The following is a 27059-nucleotide window of genomic DNA, read 5'->3' as shown; positions in this document are numbered from 1 at the left end:
CTAAGTATGGTTCTCAATCAGAGACAACAATTGACAGCTGCCTCTGATTGAGAACCACACCAGGCCAAACACCTAGAAATACAAAACATAGAACAAAATATAGAATGCCCACCCCAACTCACGCCCTGACCAAACCAAAATAGAGACATAACAAAGGAACTAAGGTCAGGGCGTGACAGTGTGTGGCATATTGACTCTTGTCAGTCAAATAGGCCTACTATGGAAAAAAAAAAAAATACATGTTGATGACAAAATTAGAAATAAATTATTTTTACTCTGAATATTTTTCATTTTCAAAAATCCATTATTAACCATATACTAGTAGGTATCAATTACACAAATATATATACAGCTGAAGTCGAAAATGTACATTCTCTTAGGTTGTAGTCATTAAAACTCATTTTTCAACCACACAGATATTTAGTTGCGAATTCCATACTGTAACTAGATCACCTGATGCGTACCGCACGACAGTAAGTGACTGTAAGGCTCACATCGTTATGTGCTTGCAAACAAACACCACATGACTGAGGACAGGTGAAAAGAAGAACACAATCTTCTTTATGTCCTTCAAGGTATTACACAAGTTGACTGCAGGTATTTACTTAAAAAGAAGCTACAAATATTTACATTTATTTAAAAAACTGAAATGAAATGGTTTCAACGGTATTGACAAACCATCCCAAGGCTCTTCCCCAATACACTGGTATATGTACAGTTGAAGTCTGAAGTTTACATAAACGAGTTTTAATGACTCCAACATAAGTGTTTCAACCACTCCACACATTTCTTGTTAACAAACTATAGTTTTGGCAAGTCGGTTAGGACATCCACTAGTAATTTTTCAAACAATTCTTTACAGACAGATTATTTCACTTAGAATTCACTGTATCACAATTCCAGTGGGTCAGAAGTTTACATACACTAAGTTGACTGTGCCTTTAAACAGCTTGGAAAATTACAGAAAATTATGTCATGGCTTTAGAAGCTTCTGATAGGCTAATTGACATCATTTGAGTCAATTGGAGGTGTACATGTGGATGTATTTCAAGGCCTACCTTCAAACTCAGTGCCTCTTTGCTTGACATCATGGGAAAATCAAAAGAAATCATCCAAGACCTCAGAAAAAAATAGTAGACCTCCACAAGTCTAGTTCATCCTGGAGGTACCATGTTCATCTGTACAAACAATAGTACGCAAGTATAAACGCCATGGGACCACGCAGCAGTCAAAACGCTCAGGAAGGAGATGCGTTCTGTCTCCCAGAGATGAACGTACTTTGGTGCGAAAAGTGCAAATCAATCCCAGAACAACAGCAAAGAACCTTGTGAAGATGCTGGAGGAAATAAGTACAAAAGTATCTATATCCACAGTAAAGAAGAAGCCACTGCTCCAAAACCATCATAAAAAAGCCAGACTACGGTTTTCAACTGCACATGGGGACAAAGATCGTACTTTTTGGAGAAATGTCCTCTGGTCTGATGAAACAAAAATAGAACTGTTTGGCCATAATGACCATCGTTTTGTTTGGAGGATTAAGGGGGAAGCTTGCAAGCCGAAGAACACCATCCCAACCGTGAACCGCACAGGGGTGGCAGCATCATATTGTGGGGGTGCTTTGCTGCAGGAGGGACTGGTGCACTTCACAAAATAGATGGCATCATGAGGCTGGAAAATGATGTGGACATATTGAAGCAACATCTCAAGACATTAGTCGGGAAGTTAAAGCTTGGTCGCAAATGGGTCTTCCAAATGGACAATGACCCCAAGCATACTTCCAAAGTTGTGGCAAAATGGCTTAAGGACAACAAAGTCAAGGTATTGGAGTGACCATCACAAAGCCCTGACCTCAATCCCATAGAAAATTTGTGGGCAGAACTGAAAAAGCATGTGCGAACAAGGAGGTCTACAAACCTGACTCAGTTACACCAGCTCTGTCAGGAGGAATGGGCCAAAATTCACCCAACTTATTGTGGGAAGCTTGTGGACGGCTACCTGAAACGTTTGATCCAAGTTAAACAATTTAAAGGCAATGCTACCAAATACTAATTGAGTGCATGTAAACTTCTGACCCACTGGGAACGTGATGAAAGAAATAAAAGCTGAAATAAATAATTCGCTTTAATATTATTCTGACATTTCACATTCTTAAAATAAAGTGCTGATTCTAACTGACCTAAGACAGGGGATTTTTACTAGGATTAAATGTCATGTGAAAAACTGAGTTTAAATGTATTTGGCTAAGGTGTATGTAAACTTCCGACTTCAACTATATATACGGCGTGGTTTAGAAAGAGGATCGATCCCCCAGGGGAGGACACGGTAGTTTGGCATGGTTGCCACCACAACACTTCCTGTGGTTTAAGCCGGATTGACTGATTCTCTACCAGTGAAAAAGGCTTGAACACCTGCTGCTTAGAACAGGGGTTCTTGGAGTTACAATGTACTGAATCCTATTTTACGCATTTCATTTCAACATTCAGGAGTTATTCATTCACAAAGCTCAAAGTGGGAGTGTAATTTTTCAATTAACCCAACAATAAACTGGGTAAGAAAGCACCGCCTAGGACAGGGCTGTCCAACCCTCTTCCTGGAGATCTACCGTCCTGTAGGTTTTCAGTCCAACCCTCTTCCTGGAGATCTACCGTCCTGTGGGTTATCAGTCCAACCCTCTTCCTGGAGATCTACCGTCCTGTAGGTTATCAGTCCAACCCTCTTCCTGGAGATCTACTGTCCTGTGGGTTATCAGTCCAACCCTCTTCCTGGAGATCTACCGTCCTGTAGGTTATCAGTCCAACCCTCTTCCTGGTGATCTACTGTCCTGTAGGTTATCAGTCCAACCCTCTTCCTGGAGATCTACTGTCCTGTGGGTTATCAGTCCAACCCTCTTCCTGGAGATCTACTGTCCTGTAGGTTATCAGTCCAACCCTCTTCCTGGAGATCTACTGTCCTGTAGGTTATCAGTCCAACCCTCTTCCTGGAGATCTACTGTCCTGTAGGTTATCAGTCCAACCCTCTTCCTGGTGATCTACTGTCCTGTAGGTTATCAGTCCAACCCTCTTCCTGGAGATCTACTGTCCTGTAGGTTATCAGTCCAACCCTCTTCCTGGAGATCTACTGTCCTGTAGGTTATCAGTCCAACCCTCTTCCTGGAGATCTACTGTCCTGTAGGTTTTCAGTCCAACCCTCTTCCTGGAGATCTACTGTCCTGTAGGTTATCAGTCCAACCCTAATTTACTATATCTGATTCAGCTAGTTAAGTTCTTGTTGAGCAGATAATTAGTAGAATCAGGTGTGTTAAATTAGGGTTGGACTGAAAACCTACAGGACAGTAGATCTCCAGGAAGAGGGTTGGACAGCCCTGGCCTAGGGTAAGTCCTAAAAATCTAAGATTGTTTCAAATTTATGGGCGATTCACAATATACATCTCCATTTTTGTTTTGTTTTTTCCCTCTAAATAAGCTTTGTTGCACAATATAAAAAATAAAAAAAGGTAAACACACTGTGTTTTCAAAACAGTCAGGAATAACTTAATGAATTCAGGGATTGTAAAATTAGGCCAAGCACAACCACTAATAATGACAACTTCTGGTAGCAGAGGATCTAGAACATTAACACAGGTCTCATCAACAATCTCCGAAGCACAAGCCCAAATACTACTGAGTAGACAGTTAATCTTTTATATTTCAAGTTTATCCAACTTGGATCTATTCGCTTGCTAACAAGGTATAACAGTTGAACTGTTATGAATACACCCACCTCCTGTCAGCCTCCAACTGTTTGGAACAACAGTTGACTTTGTTAAGATGTTGAGATCAAGTGACCTACCTGGATAAGATTATGCTTACTTCCCAGAATGAGAACGAGTTGCCAATTCCTTATATAAAATGAGTCTTGGTATGCCCATTGCACATTTATAAAACAGAGACTAGACAGCTAGCACATAACAGTATGTGTCTAAAAAATGCTGCTAACTGCAACGCGCAACAGAAACTAAGCATTAATTTCCCACAATCATGTTCATTAATATTCTCATTTTAGTATGGTCATCCCTGTTCTACATTTTGGCAATGGAGACATAAAAAGGGAATCGTTAGAAAGGGGATTTTTTGTAATAAATTTGACCAAACCTCAAAAAGCAAATAACGGATTGAAACGGCTTGTCAGAGGAAGAAGTGATCTGTTGTTGTTGTTGTTGTGAGTGGCAGGGGGAGGGGCCTGAAGTCAGAGAGGGAAGACGCACCGAAGGAGATCAGACCAAGACAAAACACGGCAATTAAAAAAAATTAAAAAATCTGGATATTTTCTACCTGCAGGCTGCAATGGTTTTATTCGTTGGCTTTATGTCAGCCATTTTTACACAGTTGACAATAGAAGTTACTTGTAGATTTGAATACATTTTCATTTAGCTTTCGATTGAATTTAGACTAACCACATGATAATGATTTTGAGATAGACTATTATAAAAATTAAATATGAAAATCATAACTGGCACGGACGGAGATCAGTAGAAATGGTAAGATAACTTGGTGCTCCGAATGGAAAAGGTTTTCCGACCGCTGATGTAGCCTATTACCAGTAACTTCAAGAGCATAACGGCAGGCAGAATCAGAGGAGGGTCAGGTTCTCTTCTGGTTAAGACATCTTGATCTCTGACTCCCTCTTCATTATTTAATCAAACTGTGTCTTTAAGAACAGACAGTCTCAGTACATATAGTCGATTTTATTAAAAACACATAGGGTGTGTCCATATATGGAAAAATACACATTTTAAAAAGACGACGACTCTCGGGGACAGGCCTATTAAAATAACCTTTATGTTTGGTGTTGGATGTTTCTCACAAGTGTCTGAACGTTACAGTAGGCAGGAAACACGTGACTTCCCTGTTCTACCACAATGACACAGAAAGAGTACACACACACACACACACACACACGCAGAAATTACAGAAAGAAGAGTCTTGGTTGAGAAACAAAAAAAGCCTCATTGAATCCGATGCACTTTGGAAGAACTTTCTGCTTCAGAGTGACCGACAGATGTCTGTCAATCAACCCGACAGGTCATTCTTCAGAAAATAAAGTACCGACAGATGAACGACAGGAAGACAACAAGCATCTCAATTTGTAATGTCGTGGTTTTTTATTTTTAACAGCTGACGGTTCCTGCCAGGACTGTAATCCCCCTTTTTGGAATCCGTGGCCATGTGTGAAACGGAACCCTATTTCTTAGATATAGTACTATACAAGTAGGTGTACTTTTGAAAAGTAGTACGCTATATAGAGAATAGGGTGCCATTTGGGACTCAGTGAGAGTATAAACCTTTTGTTGATGTCTGCGACTGCTAACCCCGTCTTCAGTTCAGCTTTAAAAGACAACGTTTGTTTTTAAAAGTAAATGAAATGTTATAGAAGGGTCCAAATACTTTAGTTTTTTTTTTTAAGATTTCACTTGTTTTTTGAGAAACTAAACAGCGATTACATTTCCTCACCCTCGTTGTGCAGAGCAGGGGCTCTGGGGAAATAGAAATGAACAAATGCCCCAAAAAACATCTAAAAAAAAAAGACTTCCTTTAAGAAAGTGTAACAGTCTCAGTATTAGACTGATCACGACACCGACATTTTACAAAGGATACGATACCAGGCCAAGTATCACGATCGATACCAGGCCAAGTATCACGATCGATACCAGGCCAAGTATCACGATCGATACCAGGCCAAGTATCACGACACCGACATTCTACAAAGGATACGATACCAGGCCAAGTATCACGACACCGACATTTTACAAAGGATACGATACCAGGCCAAGTATCACGACACCGACATTTTACAAAGGATACGATACCAGGCCAAGTATCACGATCGATACCGACATTTTACAAAGGATACGATACCAGGCCAAGTATCACGATCGATACCGACATTCTACAAAGGATACGATACCAGGCCAAGTGTCACGACACCGACATTTTACAAAGGATACGATACCAGGCCAAGTATCACGATCGATACCGACATTTTACAAAGGATACGATACCAGGCCAAGTATCACGATCGACACCGAGTAATATCTCGATACCACTGTAGATAATCATCATCAGCCTAGCATCCTGTTTGCCTCGTCCTCGTCCCCGTCCGCATCCTCGTCCCGGTCCCCATCCTAGTCCCCGTCCTTGTCCCCGGGACGCTTGTTCACATTTTTTTTTTCCGTTAAACGTTCTCCAAAAACATGTCACTGAAAATTCACCCTTCTACTCAATACAACCATGTTGAATTTAACTTCCAACTGTTCAATGTGTAATAGAATTCGGCATTGAACAGCTGATTGGCTGATATTTACAAAAGGCCTAGCTGTGATTGGTCTGGAGGAATGAGAGGAAGGAATATACACCAGTGGGGGCTGCTGAAGGGAGGACTGGCACGTAATAATGGCTGGAATGGCACAAATAGATAAAAACCATGCGTCTGATACCATTCCACTTATTCCGCTCCAGCCGTTACCACGAGCCTGTCCTCCCCAATTAAGGTTCCACCAACCTCCTGTGATATACAGGCATGATGAGCTGCGTGTCATTGTGTCAGTAAGGGGAAAACACTGCATGAAACCCTCTTTACTCTTCAATTAACACAGACACACTCTGTCTCCCTCACTCATAAACACACTGCTCTCTGTTTCCCTCTCACATCTCTCTCTGGTTATAACAGACGATTAAATTATATAATGCATTAACATTGCTCGCTTTGCACGCTTCTAAAATGTAACAAATGTACAACTGGTAGGGGATGTGAAGAGGGGACAGAGAGCAGGTGAGTGAGGGCTGGTAGGGGATGTGAAGAGGGGACAGAGAGCAGGTGAGTGAGGGCTGGTAGGGGATGTGAAGAGGGGACAGAGAGCAGGTGAGTGAGGGCTGGTAGGGGATGTGAAGAGGGGACAGAGAGCAGGTGAGTGAGGGCTGGTAGGGGATGTGAAGAGGGGACAGAGAGCAGGTGAGTGAGGGCTGGTAGGGGATGTGAAGAGGGGACCGAGAGCAGGTGAGTGAGGGCTGGTAGGGGATGTGAAGAGGGGACAGAGAGCAGGTGAGTGAGGGTTGGTAGGGGATGTGAAGAGGGGACAGAGAGCAGGTGAGTGAGGGCTGGTAGGGGATGTGAAGAGGGGACAGAGAGCAGGAGAGTGAGGACTGGTAGGAGAGGGGACAGAGAGCAGGTGAGTGAGGACTGGTAGGAGAGGGGACAGAGAGCAGGTGAGTGAGGGCTGGTAGGGGATTTGAAGAGGGGACAGAGAGCAGGTGAGTGAGGGCTGGTAGGAGAGGGGACAGAGAGCAGGTGAGTGAGGGCTGGTAGGAGAGGGGACAGAGAGCAGGTGAGTGAGAACTGGTAGGGATGTGAAGAGGGGACAGAGAGCAGGTGAGTGAGGGCTGGTAGGGGATGTGAAGAGGGGACAGAGAGCAGGAGAGTGAGGACTGGTAGGAGAGGGGACAGAGAGCAGGTGAGTGAGGACTGGTAGGAGAGGGGACAGAGAGCAGGTGAGTGAGGGCTGGTAGGGGATTTGAAGAGGGGACAGAGAGCAGGTGAGTGAGGGCTGGTAGGAGAGGGGACAGAGAGCAGGTGAGTGAGGGCTGGTAGGAGAGGGGACAGAGAGCAGGTGAGTGAGAACTGGTAGGGATGTGAAGAGGGGACAGAGAGCAGGTGAGTGAGGGCTGGTAGGGATGTGAAGAGGGGACAGAGAGCAGGTGAGTGAGGGCTGGTAGGAGAGGGGACAGAGAGCAGGTGAGTGAGGGCTGGTAGGAGAGGGGACAGAGAGCAGGTGAGTGAGAACTGGTAGGGATGTGAAGAGGGGACAGAGAGCAGGTAAGTGAGGGCTGGGAGGGGATGTGAAGAGGGGACAGAGAGCAGGTGAGTGAGGGCTGGTAGGGATGTGAAGAGGGGACAGAGAGCAGGTGAGTGAGGGCTGGTAGGGATGTGAAGAGGGGACAGAGAGCAGGTGAGTGAGGGCTGGTAGTAGGGGACAGAGAGCAGGTGAGTGAGGGCTGGTAGGGATGTGAAGAGGGGACAGAGAGCAGGTGAGTGAGGGCTGGTAGTAGGGGACAGAGAGCAGGTGAGTGAGGGCTGGGAGGGATGTGAAGAGGGGACAGAGAGCAGGTGAGTGAGGGCTGGGAGGGGACAGAGAGCAGGTGAGTGAGGGCTGGTAGGGATGTGAAGAGGGGACAGAGAGCAGGTGAGTGAGGGCTGGTAGGAGAGGGGACAGAGAGCAGGTGAGTGAGGGCTGGTAGGAGAGGGGACAGAGAGCAGGTGAGTGAGAACTGGTAGGGATGTGAAGAGGGGACAGAGAGCAGGTGAGTGAGGACTGGTAGGGATGTGAAGAGGGGACAGAGAGCAGGTGAGTGAGGACTGGTAGGGATGTGAAGAGGGGACAGAGAGCAGGTGAGTGAGGACTGGTAGGGATGTGAAGAGGGGACAGAGAGCAGGTGAGTGAGGGCTGGTAGGAGAGGGGACAGAGAGCAGGTGAGTGAGGGCTGGTAGGAGAGGGGACAGAGAGCAGGTGAGTGAGAACTGGTAGGGATGTGAAGAGGGGACAGAGAGCAGGTGAGTGAGGGCTGGTAGGGATGTGAAGAGGGGACAGAGAGCAGGTGAGTGAGGGCTGGGAGGGGATGTGAAGAGGGGACAGAGAGCAGGTGAGTGAGGGCTGGTAGGGATGTGAAGAGGGGACAGAGAGCAGGTGAGTGAGGGCTGGTAGGGATGTGAAGAGGGGACAGAGAGCAGGTGAGTGAGGGCTGGTAGTAGGGGACAGAGAGCAGGTGAGTGAGGGCTGGTAGTAGGGGACAGAGAGCAGGTGAGTGAGGGCTGGGAGGGATGTGAAGAGGGGACAGAGAGCAGGTGAGTGAGGGCTGGGAGGGGACAGAGAGCAGGGGAGTGAGGGCTGGTAGTAGGGGGGGGGGGGGGTCTGAAAATGGCTGGATCTCCAATTAATATGGGAGCTGAGGTAGTCAGAGACTGCCAACCAACAGAACTATACAAAATGCAGTGATGTGTATGAAAAGTGTCCCCAGTGATAAACCACAGTGCTGAGTGATGGACTGAGTCTGAAGGTTTTAAAAAACAGAGACTGCAGCATGGAGATTATATCACCATGATCAACTACTGGGAGAAGAGTTGCTTGAACAATCCTTCCTTCTACAAAAAAGAAACCAATCATTATTCTCAGCATTTCAATGTGCGTTTTAAGAGAGAGAGAGAGAGAGAGCTTATCGTTTAATCAAAAGTAACCAAGTCATTATAAAAAAAATAAAATGGGGAACTTGCTCAATTTGGACTCCATTTAAAATGTTCAAAATACTCAGGGTCTATATTACGAAACCTAGAGAACGACACAACTGTGGTTTTATTAACTTGTAGCACTAGTTTCAGATCAGTAAGACATTCTTTAAATTATATAATAATGACTACAGAGTCAACCCAACCCCAGGATATAATAATGACTACAGAGTCAACCCAAGTCCAGGATATAATAATGACTACAGAGTCAACCCAAGTCCAGGATATAATAATGACTACAGAGTCAACCCAACCCCAGGATATAATAATGACTACAGAGTCAACCCAACCCCAGGATATAATAATGACTACAGTCAACCCAACCCCAGGATATAATAATGACTACAGAGTCAACCTAACCCAAGTCCAGGATATAATAATGACTACAGAGTCAACCCAACCCCAGGATATAATAATGACTACAGTCAACCCAACCCCAGGATATAATAATGACTACAGAGTCAACCCAAGTCCAGGATATAATAATGACTACAGAGTCAACCCAACCCCAGGATATAATAATGACTACAGAGTCAACCCAAGTCCAGGATATAATAATGACTACAGAGTCAACCCAACCCCAGGATATAATAATGACTACAGAGTCAACCCAACCCCAGGATATAATAATGACTACAGAGTCAACCCAAGTCCAGGATATAATAATGACTACAGAGTCAACCCAAGTCCAGGATATAATAATGACTACAGAGTCAACCCAACCCAAGCCCAGGATATAATAATGACTACAGAGTCAACCCAACCCCAGGATATAATAATGACTACAGAGTCAACCCAACCCCAGGATATAATAATGACTACAGAGTCAACCCAACCCCAGGATATAATAATGACTACAGAGTCAACCCAACCCCAGGATATAATAATGACTACAGAGTCAACCCAACCCCAGGATATAATAATGACTACAGAGTCAACCCAACCCCAGGATATAATAATGACTACAGAGTCAACCCAAGTCCAGGATATAATAATGACTACAGAGTCAACCCAACCCCAGGATATAATAATGACTACAGAGTCAACCCAACCCCAGGATATAATAATGACTACAGAGTCAACCCAACCCAAGCCCAGGATATAATAATGACTACAGAGTCAACCCAAGTCCAGGATATAATAATGACTACAGAGTCAACCCAACCCAAGCCCAGGATATAATAATGACTACAGAGTCAACCCAACCCCAGGATATAATAATGACTACAGAGTCAACCCAACCCAAGCCCAGGATATAATAATGACTACAGAGTCAACCCAAGTCCAGGATATAATAATGACTACAGAGTCAACCCAACCCAAGTCCAGGATATAATAATGACTACAGAGTCAACCCAACCCCAGGATATAATAATGACTACAGAGTCAACCCAACCCCAGGATATAATAATGACTACAGAGCCAACCCAACCCCAGGATATAATAATGACTACAGAGTCAACCCAACCCCAGGATATAATAATGACTACAGAGTCAACCCAACCCCAGGATATAATAATGACTACAGAGTCAACCCAAGTCCAGGATATAATAATGACTACAGAGTCAACCCAACCCCAGGATATAATAATGACTACAGAGTCAACCCAACCCCAGGATATAATAATGACTACAGTCAACCCAACCCCAGGATATAATAATGACTACAGAGTCAACCCAACCCCAGGATATAATAATGACTACAGAGTCAACCTAACCCCAGGATATAATAATGACTACAGAGTCAACCCAAGTCCAGGATATAATAATGACTACAGAGTCAACCCAAGTCCAGGATATAATAATGACTACAGAGTCAACCCAAGTCCAGGATATAATAATGACTACAGAGTCAACCCAACCCAAGCCCAGGATATAATAATGACTACAGAGTCAACCCAAGTCCAGGATATAATAATGACTACAGAGTCAACCCAACCCCAGGATATAATAATGACTACAGAGTCAACCCAAGTCCAGGATATAATAATGACTACAGAGTCAACCCAACCCAAGCCCAGGATATAATAATGACTACAGAGTCAACCCAAGTCCAGGATATAATAATGACTACAGAGTCAACCCAAGTCCAGGATATAATAATGACTACAGAGTCAACCCAAGTCCAGGATATAATAATGACTACAGAGTCAACCCAAGTCCAGGATATAATAATGACTACAGAGTCAACCATATTAGAAGACTTGACGATAATGAAGTCTTATCATATACCAGACATACCTAAATCTATCAGGGCCTGGGACCAGTCTCATCGATAATGGTGCTGGTCCAGTGAGCAACGGTTAGGTTTTTAGGTACTGTAGGGGCAGACCTCAACAGCATCATTTAAAATTAGCATATATATATATATATATCCGACGAATGACAGGCCTGAAGGAGAGCAGTCCTGGTAGTTCATTTGTGCCTCGCAGGGAGACTGTCAAGTGGATTTAAAGGTAGGTCCAAGAGTCCAGCCCCCCCCCCCCAACACAAACACACCATTCATATGAAAAACCTATGTGAACAACCAGCCCTGATGACAACCAGTACACAAGCCATGGCCCAGTAAGATAGAGAAGGAGTAATCTCTGAACGCTGTACTGTACCTTCTGGAGCCTTTGGAATAGGTGAAGGTGAAGGTGGCGTCAGTGTATCTGAAATCTGAAATAAGAGGGCAAACAGAACCGGTCAGAACAGAAACTAAGAGGAGGGTTATTAACCAAGCCACTGCCACAGAGAGAAGAAGAAAAAGAACCCTTTCAACAAATGCAGTTTCCATGGAAACATCAAAAGGGGGTTCCCACTGACTGAAAAAAATATATTAAAAAAAAGGGGATAAAAATTGTTGGCCAACAAAAATATAAAATCACAACATGCAACAATTGCAAAGTTCTTACTAGGAGTTACAGGTCATATAAATTAATTAATTAGTGACTAATCTATGGATGTCACGTGACTAGGAATACAGATATGCATTACGGGTCAAAGATACCTTAAAGAAAAAAAGAAAAGTACAGGTGTGGTCAGTATCTGATGTGACCACCATTTTGTTTTTATTTAACTATGCTGTGGAGCACAACACCTTTATTTAACTTTGCCTCATGCAGCGTGACACATCTCATTCATATAGAGTTGATCAGGCTGTTCATTGTGGCCTGTGGAATGTTGTCCCACTCCTCAACGAAATGTGCGAAGTTGCTGGATACTGGCGGGAACTGGAACACGCTGTCGTACACGTGGATCCAGAGCATCCCAAACATGCTCAATGACATGTCTGGTGTGTATGCAGGCCATAGAAGAACTGGGACATTTTCAGCTTCCAGGAATTGTGTACAGATCCTTGCGACATGGGACCGTGTATTATCATGCTGAAACATGAGGTGATGGCAGTGGATGAATGGCACGACAATGGAGCTCAGGATCTCGTCACGGTATCTCTGTGCACTCAAATTGCCATCGAAAAAATGCAACGGTGTTTGCTGTCCGTAGCTTCTGCCTGCCTGCCCATACCATAACCCCACCATGGTGCACACTTCACAACGTCTGCCATCTGGGACACACTTCACAACGTCTGCCATCTGGGACACACTTCACAACGTCATACACGCTGTCTGTCATCTTCCTGGTACAGTTGAAACCAGGATTAATCCGTAAAGAGCACACTTCTCCAGAGTGCCAGTGGCCATCGAAGGTGAGCATTTTCCCACTGAAGTTAGTTACAACGCCAAACTGTTGGACATACTGCCAAATTCTCTAAAATGACAGAGGCAGCTTATGGTAGAGAAATTAACATTTAATTATATGGTAGACATTCCTGCAGTCAGCCTGCCAATATGCGCGCTCCCTCAACTTGAGACATCTGTGGCGTTGTGTGCCAAAACTGCGCATTTTAGAGTGGCCTTTTATTGTCCCCCAGCACAAGGTGCACCTGTGTAATGAGCATGCTGTTTAAATCAGCTTCTTGATATGCCACACCTGTCAGGTAGATGGATGATCTTGGCAAAGGATAAATGCTCACTAACAGGGATGTAAACTAATTTGTGCACAACATTTGAGAGAAGTAAGAGTTTAGTGCATATGAAACATTTCTGGGATATTTTATTTCAGCTCATGAAACATGGGACAAACACTTTATGTGTTGCGTTAATATTTTTGTCAGTATAAGTTTACACAACCGTTAGCCTATGTCCGGTACAAATAACGTCGATAGGCAAATAGACTAGTTACGGCTGGTGTCATCAATATTATGGCTGTCTGTCGATCTGTAGGGATGCTAAACAAAAGCCTAGTGTCATCATGACAAGCATATTAATGTCATTTATCTGCTCCATTCTATTTTGATTTGTTTCAAATAATTTGTCACGTTTCAAAAATAAAAATAAACTTTCCGTACTATGGTCAAATGTTTCTCCAGAGCAAAATGTAATAACTCAGACACTGTTATGTTTGACCAATTTAATCATCGCACACACACACCTATCAAATAAAATGTCGGTCTCTAATTAGATTCATTTGTGATATTGACAACTGTGCCTAGAAGATGTTTTTTGATGCTTTTTGCTATCGAGGACAAGGACGAAACGGATGAGTGTGTGTGAATCAACACACACCTTACGGCTTTATTAACCTGGGTGGAACACGTACCGTTCCACTACCACGGCTGTACACACACACTCACCAGAGAAAAGGCAGTCTTTCTCTGCCTTGCACCTTTGAATTACAATGTCGACGTCTTTTTGTATTCTCTCTTGTCTTGAACACATCCCCATGAAATAAAACCCCACAGGAATAATGGCTTCTCTTCTCTAATAAAAAAGCAAACTAAGATCCCATCCAAAGGACTGATGTATTTCCAGTAAACTGAATTTCCGATGGAGCTGGGCTGCCTGGTTGGATGAGACTGCTTTGGTTATATTCCAGGTGTGTCCGATCGTCGTACTGTTTCGTTTCAGGTCGTAACGGATATCATCTCGAATAACAACCGACGGTGATACTATTATACAGCAGAAGTCGGCAGTAGTAGTAGTTCCGCTCTTCGATGGATTTCATTAAAATAGCCTGTTCCACTTTTACTCCTAAAGCCCCAGTCTCCACTCTTAATCACTGTGCACTGCTAAACCCAATAATGGCGATCTGTAAAGCTAAGATCAAAGATTGTTATTAACCAAGATAGATCTAAGCCTGTCGTTTCCAATGAAGGCAAATGAAATCATAGCGGGCCGAACAAGCACCAGTTAGTGAGATCCTATTGGCGCGGTCTGGCATTTATTTGGATATTTCCATTAGGTAACGCCTACTCTGTGATGTTCGCGTGTTCAATCACTAAAATTGCCCTTGCAAATCAATTAAAATGGAGAGAGAAAAAATAACTTCTGGCAAAGGGTAAAGTCTACAAAAAGCATTCCACTCGGTTTGTTACAGATTCAAATTTTGTAAATCGAAAACCGGTTAGAGATCAAATGTTTCATTGATGAGAAAATGTGCAGAATGTCGGCCAAAATAAAATCTCGCGCTATGTTCTTCCACCGCCGGCCACTGGGCTTCCCCTCATCACCATATTTGGAAACGCCAACCGGATGATTCACATTTATATATCCGGTGAAATATCTGTCTCATTGTTCTATCTGTGCTAAAACTATGAGCCTACTGCTAGTCTTAAAGTGAAACCATCATCGCTTAACTCCAACTAAGGTCGTCGCTTGTTACCACAGCCACAAAGTCATAAAAACCGCCCATTTCCACCACTTCTCTTTTCAAAATCAGATTTGAAACCAAACCATAATCACACTGCTAACCTTATGGCTAATCATCATCTTACATTTAGACCATAAAGCAAGTTTTATGAGACTCGAAATTGAACTCAGGTTCATCCTGTTTCCATTGATCATCCTTAAGATGTTTCTACAACTTGATTGGAGTCCACCTGTGGTAAATTAAATTGATTGGACATGATTTGGAAAGGCACACACCTGTCTATATAACGTCCCACAGTTGACAGTGTATGTCAGAGCAAAAAAAAACACGTTGAAGGAATTGTTTGTTGAGCTCCAAGACAGCATTGTTTTGAGGCACAGATCTGGGTTAAGGTACCGAAACAGTCCTGCGCATTGAAGGTCCCCAAGAACACAGTGGCCTCCATCATTCTTAAATGGAAGAAGTTTGGAACCACCAAGACTCTTCCTCGATGGCTGCATTCCAAACACTTAAAAGACGATCCGCTCTGCCCTTAAGTTAAGGGGACACTTCTGATGACGTATTGTGACATCTGATGAGTAAACACTTGCAGGACGAGGGAGGAAGGAATGATTTTTAAATGTACTGCACTTGCCTGGAAATTCGTCACTCGTTCATCCCGCAATGATTGTGTTTTCAGCCACCGGTAACTTGTGGGTGCTTTATATGCGCTACAGTGAATTATGATTGCATGTCTACTTATATTAACTATATAATTATTAATATACGCCTACTGTATGATAGCTAGAAAATTAATTAGCTCCTGCCTAGCTGGAACTTCTGGATTTTATTTTCTTCTACAATTTCCAAAAGCCAACCAAACAAAAACATATTTGTGTATTTGTGGGGGGGCGGTTGAGTATTTTGCAGAGGTGGTTTGACGAATACTACTTATTTTGGAGATCAGCGATATTCATCTATTTAATTCTGGGAGGAAATTCAGTGACAATTACCTAAATAATGAGTTGAATTGTTTATGAATATTGTGTTTTTATGTTTTGTTTGTTTGTTCTTGTGGATTATGGCGGTTTTATTGGGTAATGGCCCAATGGTGGAATAAAAAGTTAGGAGTAGGACAGAAGTTATTTGAATTAAAGGTTGAACATATTTGTTAGTGACACATTACTACCGTAGGACAGTATAGGAAATGGCCAACCCTTAGTATACCAGTAAAATATTACAAGGAAGTTGTGTTCTGTAGAGATAGAAAATTACTATGTGACGCTTTCACCAGGGGCATTGGTGGATATACAGTTGAAGTCGGAAGTTTACATACACTTAGGTTGGAGTCATTGAAACTTGTTTTTCAACCACTCCACTAATTTCTTGTTAACAAACTATAGTTTTGGTAAGTCGGGTAGGACATCTACTTTGTGCATGACACAAGTCATTTTTCCAACAATCGTTTACAGACAGATTATTTCACCTATAATTCACTGTATCACAATTCCAGTGGGTCAGAAGTTTACATACACTAAGTTGACTGTGCCTTTAAACAGCTTGGAAAATTCCAGAAAATTATGTCATGGCTTTAGAAGCTTCTGATCATCATTTGAGTCAATTGGAGGTGTACCTTTGGATGTATTTCAAGGCCTATCTTCAAACTCAGTGCCTCTTTGCTTGACATCATGGGAAAATTAAAAGACATCAGCCAAGACCTCAGAAAAAAATTGTAGACCTCCACAAGTCTGGTTCATCCTTAGGAACAATTTCCAAACACCTGAAGGTACCACGTTCATCTGTACAAACAATAGTACGCAAGTATAAACACCATGGGACCACGCAGCCGTCATAACGCTCAGGAAGGAGACGTGTTCTGTCTCCTAGAGATGAACGTACTTTGGTGCGAAAAGTGCAAATAAATCCCAGAACAACAGCAAAGGACCTTGTGAAGATGCTGGAGGAAACAGGTACAAAAGTATCTATATCCACAGTAAAAACGAGTCCTATATTGACATAAGCTGAAAGGCCGCTCAGCAAGGAAGAAGCAACTGCTCCAACACCGCCATAATAAAGCCAGACTACGGTTTGTAACTACACAGGGGGTCAAAGATCGTACTTTTTGGAGAAATGCCCTCTGGTCTGATGAAATAAAAATAGGACTGTTTGGCCATAATGACCATCGTTTTGTTTGGAGGAAAAAGGGGGAGGCTTGCAAGCCGAAGAACACCATCCCAACCGTGAAGCACGGGGGTGGCAGCATCATGTTGTGGGAGTGCTTTGCTGCAGGAGGGACTGGTGCACTTCACAAAATAGATGGCATCATCAGAAATTGAAGTGATGTGGATATATTGAAGCAACATCTCAAGACATCAGTCAGGAAGTTAAAGCTTGGTTGGAAATGGATCTTCCAAATGGACAATGACCACAAGCATACTTCCAAATTTGTGGCAAAATGGCTTTAGGACAACAAAGTCAAGGTATTGTAGTGGCCATCACAAAGCCCTGACCTCAATCCTATAGAAAATTTGTGGGCAGGACTGAAAAAGCGTGTGCAAGCAAGGAGGCCTACAAACCTGACTCAGTTACACCAGCTCTGTCAGGAGGAATGGGCCAAAATTCACCAAACGTATTGTGGGAAGCTTGTGGAAGGCTACCCGAAACGCTTGACCCAAGTTAAACAATTTAAAGGCAATGCTTCCAAATACTAATTGAGTGTATGTTAACTTCTGACCCCTGGGAATGTGATGAAAAAAATAAAAGCTGAAATAAATAATTCTCTCTACTATTATTCTGACATTTCACATTCTTAAAATGAAGTGGTGATCCTAATTGACCTAAGACAGGGAATTTTTACTGGGATTAAATGTCAAGAATTGTGATAAACTGAGTTTAAATGTATTTGGCTAAGGTGTATGTAAACGTCTTCAACTCTAATATTACTGTTACTCTACACCCTTAATATATAATATTAGGAATTGAAGTCTATCGTGCGGCTGTCTCTGAGGCCCGTGTGTAAAATATATTTCGTAGAACCATTTTTGTCACGCCCTGGCCATAGAGGCTTTTATTCTCTATGTTGGTTAGGCCAGGGTGTGACTAGGGTGGGCATTCTAGTTTCTTTATTTCAATGTTTTCTGTTTCTATGTTTTGGCCGGGTATGGTTCTCAATCAGGGACAGCTGTCTATAGTTGTCTCTGATTGGGAATCATACTTAGGCAGCCTGTTTTTTTTACCTTAGTTGTTGGTAGTTGACTTTGTTAGTGGCCTGTATAGCCCTAGTCAGCTTCACGTTCGTTTTTGTTGTTTCTTGTTTTTGTTGGCGACATTCATAATAAAAAGAAATGTACGCTCACCACGCTGCACCTTGGTCCTGTCATTACTCTGACGACGTTCTTGACAGAACCACCACAAACGGACCAAGCAGCGTGGTAAGGAGGACTGAACATGGGAGGACATCCTGAATGGGAAAGGATCCTGGACGTGGGAGGAAATCCTGGCGGGAAAGGATCGCCTGCCGTGGGAGCAGATGGAAGCAGCGAGGAAGGCGGAGGCAGCGAGTAAAAGGGCCCAGGATTACACAGGGTCAAGGCTGGAGCGTAAGACCGGGATCCCCCCCCCCCCCACCAAAAAAAAATTGGGGGCACATGAGGAGATTGGCTGAGTCAGGTTGGAGACCTGCGCCAACTCCTCGTGCTTACCGTAGGGTGCGTGGAACTCGTCAGGCACCGTGTTATGCGGTGGAGCGCACGGTGTCTCCATTGCGCGTTCACAGCCCGGTGCGCTACATTCCAGCTCCCCGCATCGGCCGGGCTAGAGTGGGCATCCAGCCAGGACGGATGGTGCCGGCTCAGTGCATCTGGCCGCCAGTGCGTCTCTATGGCCCAGGATATCCTGCGCCGGCTCTGCGCACTGTGTCTCCGGTGCGTCTGCACAACCCAGTGCGTCCTGTGCCAGCGCCCCGCATCTGCAGGGCGAAAGTAACCATCCAGCCAGGACGGGTTGTGCAGGTTCTACAGTCGAGACCTCCAGTGCGCCTCCACGGCCCAGTGTATCCGGTGCCTGCTCCCAGAACCAGGCCTCCTGTATGTCTCCCCAGCCTGGTAAGCCCTGTGGCAGCACCACGCAACAGGCTGTCCATACATCTCCTCACTCCAGTAATGATCCATGGCACGAAGCCTCCAGTGATGATTCATGGCACGAAGCCTCCAGTGATGGTCTATGGTCCGGAGCTTGCAATGAGGATCCATGGCACGAAGCCTCCAGTGATGATCCATGGCCCGAAGCCTCCAGCGATGATCCATGGCACGAAGCCTCCAGCGATGATCCATGGCACGGAGCCTCCAGCGACGGTCCCCGGTCTGGGGCCTCCAGCGACGGTCCCCGATCTGGGGCCTCCAGCGACGGTCCCCGATCTGGGGCCTCCAGCGACTGTCCCCGGTCCGGGGCCTCCAGCGACTGTCCTCGGTCCTCCAGCGACAGTCCCCGGTCCGGGGCCTGCAACGAGGGTCCCCAGTCCGGGGCCTGTCACGCCTGTTGAATATATGCAAAAGAAGTTTCCCGCTGTGGAATTTACATAAACTTTTAAGAAATGGCATGTCTGGACAGAGATGGCAGGAGTAAACAGATATCCACTGGATGGTTGAATCAACAAGACTAGGTTGGATTTAGTCAAGGAAATAATTCAGACAAGAAAAATGGACAAAAAGAAAGGGAAGAAGAAAAGTACTCTTGTATCAGAAACTGTGATGGGAAAGATGATGCAGGAAGGACAGATCGTCATGAACTACCGTGACCAAACTAAAGCTGGAGAAAGCAATAGAGTGCGGGAGGAAAGAAATGAGTCAGGACAGAGGCAGAACAGGAATAATCCCCACCACACCCGCCTCTGTATGAGACTCAACCCAGAGGACCCCCGGCTGACTATACACAGATCTACCCTCTCATACCGCTGACAGAAGAAAATGGAGAAGCAACCACACTTATCCTCAAGGGGAGTGTAATGAAGGAGGTGGATGACACAACAGCAGCAACAAGCGGCATGAGAACAATGGATTTTGATGAAAAAAGGAGGCACAGTTCCTGGAGGGAGTTTCCCCTCGACACCCCAAGGAGCAGACTGGAAGACCCTAGACATATGGCCGCCTGTAAAATAAAAATAAATAAAAAAACGACTAAAGAAGCAAAACAAAAGTTCAAGGTACAACCATCCATGGGTGACCTATTCAGAGACCAGAGAGGGAAGGAAAGAAAGAGAGAAATAGGAAGACTGGAAAAGAACAAGTTGTTTATGAAATTATGAAAAGAGAAGAGAAAGTTGATAGAAGATCCACAGGTGCTAATTGCTGATAAGATTAAAGAGACAATGGACACAGATGATGTGAGCGAAAGTAAAAAGCTAAAAGAGGTCAGACAAGCCACAGATATGGTAAAGACAATAGCAGAGGGAGGTTGAAGAGTGTGAAGAGGAACCGAGAGACTTAGGGAAAGATAGAGAGGGAGAGACATTTTCCATGATACCCTTGGTGTATTGTACAGGTCCAGGGGGACAGGTGACTCCCCCTCACAGCAGTGAAAGGCATGCCCAGGATCTCAAAAGGAGCGGATGGGTGGTTACAGACTTTTGAGCATTTACACGGGCACAACGATAACCTGTGCCTGGGGGGACCTCATGGCACTGCTGGCGAGGATGATGACACCAGGGCAATTGGAGACACTGCTGTTGAGAGGCCGCATCAATGACGCCCCACGTGAAACAGTATTGCGTGAAGGCCCGAGCACCCCTCTGGAGGACTCTAAGATATGAATACTGTAAGAGATATGACCAGACTAAGCCATGTGGCCCTCGGCGAAAACACAGATTTCGCAGGATGGCTTGAGAAGTTTAAAGCAATATGGAATGAGGAACTCGGAGAAAGATATTACCAGAATGACACGGGAGAACACATGTTCATGATTATACTGCCAGACTTGCCTTGATCCCATCAGAAAAAAAGGTTGAAGATGAAATAGGATGAGACCGAAAGCCTGGGGGAGAGAAAGAAGAGTATCTCAGACACTGGTTTCAGAAACTGGAAGAAACTAAAGACTGATGAGAAATCAAGAAATGGCGGACGAGACATTGCACTGAAGAAGGCCCAGCTTGCACAGATGGAAGTGGTGATTCTACTCACAATGTGATGACTGCTCAAGTTGTTTCCACAACCACAACCTGCAGCTCACATCAGTCACACCCGTGAACCTGGTGCCTGCAGGGTATGTGCTTTTCACCGCTCAGCCTTATGGTGACCCACAAACACGGACTGGAAGAGGAGGTGGGCCCGCCAGAGCCCCTCGTGACTGGAACAACATTCAATGCTAGACCTGTGGGCAGTTGGGGGCCATGTGAGTTCGCAGTGTGGGGGAAATGAAGGAGGAAGGGGTTACAACAGGGGCAGTGGAAACTTCTGGGCCTGGCAGAAGACGCAGTAATTTTGCTAATGCACACCACGGGTTGTACTACCCACCACGGCAACAGTATGCTCCTCTGCCATAGTACCACCCGCCCCAGGGCCGGAAATCCCCCCCAGGGGCCACCTCCCATTGGACAAGGAGGACAAGTTAATGACAGAGGACAGCCATGGCCAATGGGAAATCAGAACACCAACAGTTCTTATTTTCTTCAGAATCAACAATGAAGGCGCCAGACTCCCCTGCTCCAGTGTCCCCAGACTCCCCTGCTCCAGTGTCCCCAGACTCCCCTGCTCCAGTGTCCCCAGACTCCCCTGCCCCAGTATGAATTCAACGATGGAAGAGAAGAGCGAATGGTTACTCTTAATGTTAATGGACATGACCTACCATTTCTAATAGACACTGGAGCTCACTGTTCCTGTTTAGGCAAACCTGGACAAGTTGTTCGGGCTTCCCTGAGCCAAACATCAGTAACAGAGGCATCTGGACAGCCCAGGAATGTGTACTGGACAAAGACTTGTTTGATGAACCTCTGCTTGACTGTAAAGGATCTGAATACTTTTGTAAATGTGTACATTTTATTTTTAATACATTTGCAAAAATTTCTAAACCAGTTTTTGCTTTGTCATTATGGGGAATTGTGTGTAAATGTCGACTAAAATGTCGATTAAGTCCGAGGGGTCAGAATACTTTCAGAATGCATTGTATGTAGGCATAAGACCGAGACACAGCAGTAGAATAAATTCAACCACATATTTGTTTAATAAAAAAAAAACGGAGACCAACATCTGTCTGGTGAAGTCCACAAAACATATTGCATTTGTCACGATCGTTATAATGATTGGACAAAGGCGCAGCCAACCACCCCATGTGCCCACCCCAAAACATTTTAGGGAGGCTGCCTCTCGGGCTTCGTTGTGGCCGCAAACCCCGGTGTCGTCGTTGTTGCTCCCTCGCTGCTTCCGTCTGTTTCCACGGCAGGCCTTCGTATCTCTCCAAGACTTCCTCCCAAGTCCAGGGATATTCTCTCCTCAACCTCCTCTAAAGGCCAGGAAGCCATCTTCTCCCGGGCACGCTGATTGGTCCAGTTGTGGTGGGATCTTCTGGCACGCTCGTCATAATGATTGGGCCAAAGCGCAGCGTGCGTAGAATTCCACATGTTTACTAAACAACACAGAAGAAAAACGAAACGTGATGTTCTGGGCTGCTAACGAGGATAGACAGCTACACAAAAACATAGACAATATCCCACAAAGCACAATGGGGTAATGGCTGCCTAAATATGATCCCCTAATCAGAGACAACGATAAACAGCTGCCTCTGATTGGGAATCATACCAGGCCAACATAGAGATATAATTACCTAGATGACCCACCCTAGTCACACCCCGACCTAACCAACGTAGAGAATAACAGGCTCTCTATGGTCAGGGCGTGAGAGCATTTGACAAAAAGTTACATGACCTACAGCATGGTCAAGCAAGATAACGTTTCCAACATTTTCAGACAACTAAACAACTATTGATTTTGAACCAGGGAGAGTTACCTCAAGTCACAAAGAAAACAGGAGCTGCTTCCACTGTTCCAGCAGCATTTCTACATCATCTAATCACCTATGCAGGTAATTCAAAACACAGAGAAATGAATAGAACAGATTGCTGGGGGTAGAATTCCACTGAATTGCAGAACGGACGGAGTAGAGTTGTATGCTACTGACATCTGAGAGCTGCAGTTCAAAAGATGGTAAAAAACTGGTGAGAGCATCAAGGACATAGCAGAGAAGAGGAGGTTTAACCGCACAACTAGATAACACACAAGACTAGACTGGATAACACACAAGACTAGACTAGATAACACACAACACTAGACTAGATAACACACAACACTAGACTAGATAACACACAACACTAGACTAGATAACACACAATACTAGACTGGACTAGATAACACACAACACTAGACTAGATAACACACAACACTAGACTAGATAACACACAATACTAGACTGGACTAGATAACACACAACACTAGACTAGATAACACACAACACTAGACTAGATAACACACAACACTAGACTAGATAACACACAACACTAGACTGGATAACACACAACACTAGACTGGATAACACACAACACTAGACTAGATAACACACAATACTAGACTGGATAACACACAACACTAGACTAGATAACACACAACACTAGACTAGACTAGATAACACACAACACTAGACTAGACTAGATAACACACAACACTAGACTAGACTGGATAACACACAACACTAGACTAGATAACACACAACACTAGACTAGACTAGATAACACACAACACTAGACTAGATAACACACAATACAAGACTAGATAACACACAACACTAGACTAGATAACACACAACACTAGACTAGATAACACACAACACTAGACTAGATAACACACAACAATAGACTAGACTAGATAACACACAACACTAGACTAGATAACACACAACACTAGACTAGATAACACACAACACTAGACTAGATAACACACAACACTAGACTAGACTAGATAACACACAACACTAGACTAGACTAGATAACACACACCACTAGACTAGATAACGCACAACACTAGACTAGATAACACACAACAATAGACTAGACTAGATAACACACAACACTAGACTAGATAACACACAACACTAGACTAGATAACACACAACACTAGACTAGACTAGATAACACACAACACTAGACTAGACTAGATAACACACACCACTAGACTAGATAACGCACAACACTAGACTAGATAACACACAATACTAGACTAGATAACACACAACACTAGACTAGACTAGATAACACACAACACTAGACTAGACTAGATAACACACATCACAAGACTAGACTAGATAACACACAATACTAGACTAGATAACACACAATACTAGACTAGATAACACACAACACTAGACTAGATAACACACAACACTAGACTGGATAACACACAAGACTAGACTAGATAACACACAACACTAGACTAGATAACACACAACACTAGACTAGATAACACACAACACTAGACTAGACTAGATAACACACAACACTAGACTAGATAACACACAACACTAGACTAGATAACACACAACACTAGACTAGACTAGATAACACACAACACAACACTAGACTAGATAACACACAACACTAGACTAGATAACACACAACACTAGACTAGATAACACACAACACTAGACTAGACTAGATAACACACAACACTAGACTAGACTAGATAACACACACCACTAGACTAGATAACACACAACACTAGACTAGATAACACACAATACTAGACTAGATAACACACAACACTAGACTAGATAACACACAATACTAGACTAGATAACACACAACACTAGACTAGATAACACACAACACTAGACTAGACTAGATAACACACAACACTAGACTAGACTAGATAACACACAATACTAGACTAGATAACACACAACACTAGACTAGATAACACACAATACTAGACTAGATAACACACAACACTAGACTAGATAACACACAATACTAGACTAGATAACACACAACACTAGACTAGATAACACACAACACTAGACTGGATAACACACAAGACTAGACTAGATAACACACAACACTAGACTAGATAACACACAACACTAGACTAGATAACACACAACACTAGACTAGATAACACTCAACACTAGACTAGATAACACACAACACTAGACTAGACTAGATAACACACAACACTAGACTAGATAACACACAATACTAGACTAGATAACACACAACACTAGACTAGATAACACACAACACTAGACTAGATAACACACAATACTAGACTAGATAACACACAACACTAGACTAGGCTAGATAACACACAACACTAGACTAGACTAGATAACACACAACACTAGACTAGATAACACACAACACTAGACTAGATAACACACAACACTAGACTAGATAACACACAACACAATACTAGACTAGATAACACACAACATAACACTAGACTAGATAACACACAACACTAGACTAGATAACACACAACACTAGACTAGATAACACACAACACTAGACTAGATAACACACAATACTAGACTAGATAACACACAACACAACACTAGATAACACACAACACTAGACTAGACTAGATAACACACAACACTAGACTAGACTAGATAACACACAACACTAGACTAGACTAGATAACACACAACACTAGACTAGACTAGATAACACACAACACTAGACTAGATAACACACAACACTAGACTAGATAACACACAATACTAGACTAGATAACACACAACACTAGACTAGACTAGATAACACACAACACTAGACTAGATAACACACAACACTAGACTAGATAACACACAACACTAGACTAGACTAGATAACACACAACACTAGACTAGATAACACACAACACTAGACTAGATAACACTCAACACTAGACTAGATAACACACAACACTAGACTAGACTAGATAACACACAACACTAGACTAGATAACACACAATACTAGACTAGATAACACACAATACTAGACTAGATAACACACAACACTAGACTAGATAACACACAATACTAGACTAGATAACACACAACACTAGACTAGGCTAGATAACACACAACACTAGACTAGACTAGATAACACACAACACTAGACTAGATAACACACAACACTAGACTAGATAACACACAACACTAGACTAGATAACACACAACACAATACTAGACTAGATAACACACAACACAATACTAGACTAGATAACACACAACATAACACTAGACTAGATAACACACAACACTAGACTAGATAACACACAACACTAGACTAGATAACACACAACACTAGACTAGATAACACACAACACTAGACTAGATAACACACAACACTAGACTAGATAACACACAACACTAGACTAGATAACACACAACACTAGACTGGATAACACACAATACTAGACTGGACTAGATAACACACAACACTAGACTAGATAACACACAACACAAGACTAGATAACACACAACACTAGACTAGATAACACACAACACTAGACTAGATAACACTAGATAACACACTCTAACCACTAGGCTACCTACTGGTTACTAGTCCAACACTCTAACCACTAGGCTACCTGCTGGTTACTAGTCCAATGCTCTAACCACTAGGCTACCTGCCTCCCCACTCTAACCACTAGTCTACCTGCTGGTTACTAGTCCAACCCTCTAACCACTAGGCTACCTGCCTCCCCACTTTAACCACTAGTCTACCTGCTGGTTACTAGTCCAACCCTCTAACCACTAGGCTACCTGCTGGTTACTAGTCCAATGCTCTAACCACTAGGCTACCTGCCTCCCCACTCTAACCACTAGGCTACCTGCTGGTTACTAGTCCAACACTCTAACCACTAGGCTACCTGCTGGTTACTAGTCCAATGCTCTAACCACTAGGCTACCTGCCTCCCCACTCTAACCACTAGGCTACCTGCTGGTTACTGGCCTAATGCTCTAACCACTAGGCTACCTGCTGGTTACTAGTCTAACACTCTAACCACTAGGCTACCTGCCTCCCCACTCTAACCACTAGGCTACCTGCTGG

General features: G+C 43.6%; 1 protein-coding gene across 2 annotated transcripts in view; it reads right to left on the bottom strand.

Annotated features, from left to right (window-relative positions):
• LOC129826792 (protein mono-ADP-ribosyltransferase PARP8-like) overlaps positions 1–14525 on the bottom strand; it is a 75870-nt gene extending 61345 nt beyond the window's left edge. The window contains exons 1-2 of one of the 2 annotated variants that reach the window (XM_055887866.1): positions 13991–14525; positions 11919–11973 (exon numbers count right to left, since the gene is read on the bottom strand). In XM_055887866.1, the coding sequence (XP_055743841.1) occupies positions 11919–11973; positions 13991–14081 (146 nt within the window). In that variant the 5' untranslated portion in view covers positions 14082–14525. The remainder of the gene's footprint in view (positions 1–11918; positions 11974–13990) is intronic. The other variant, XM_055887867.1, reaches the window with a different exon arrangement.
• Between the last annotated feature and the right edge of the window lie 12534 nt (positions 14526–27059).

The sequence above is a fragment of the Salvelinus fontinalis genome, chromosome 28 (assembly GCF_029448725.1).
Source record: "Salvelinus fontinalis isolate EN_2023a chromosome 28, ASM2944872v1, whole genome shotgun sequence".
Classification (NCBI taxonomy): domain Eukaryota; kingdom Metazoa; phylum Chordata; class Actinopteri; order Salmoniformes; family Salmonidae; genus Salvelinus; species Salvelinus fontinalis.
This window is presented reverse-complemented; position numbering and strand designations above follow the sequence as displayed.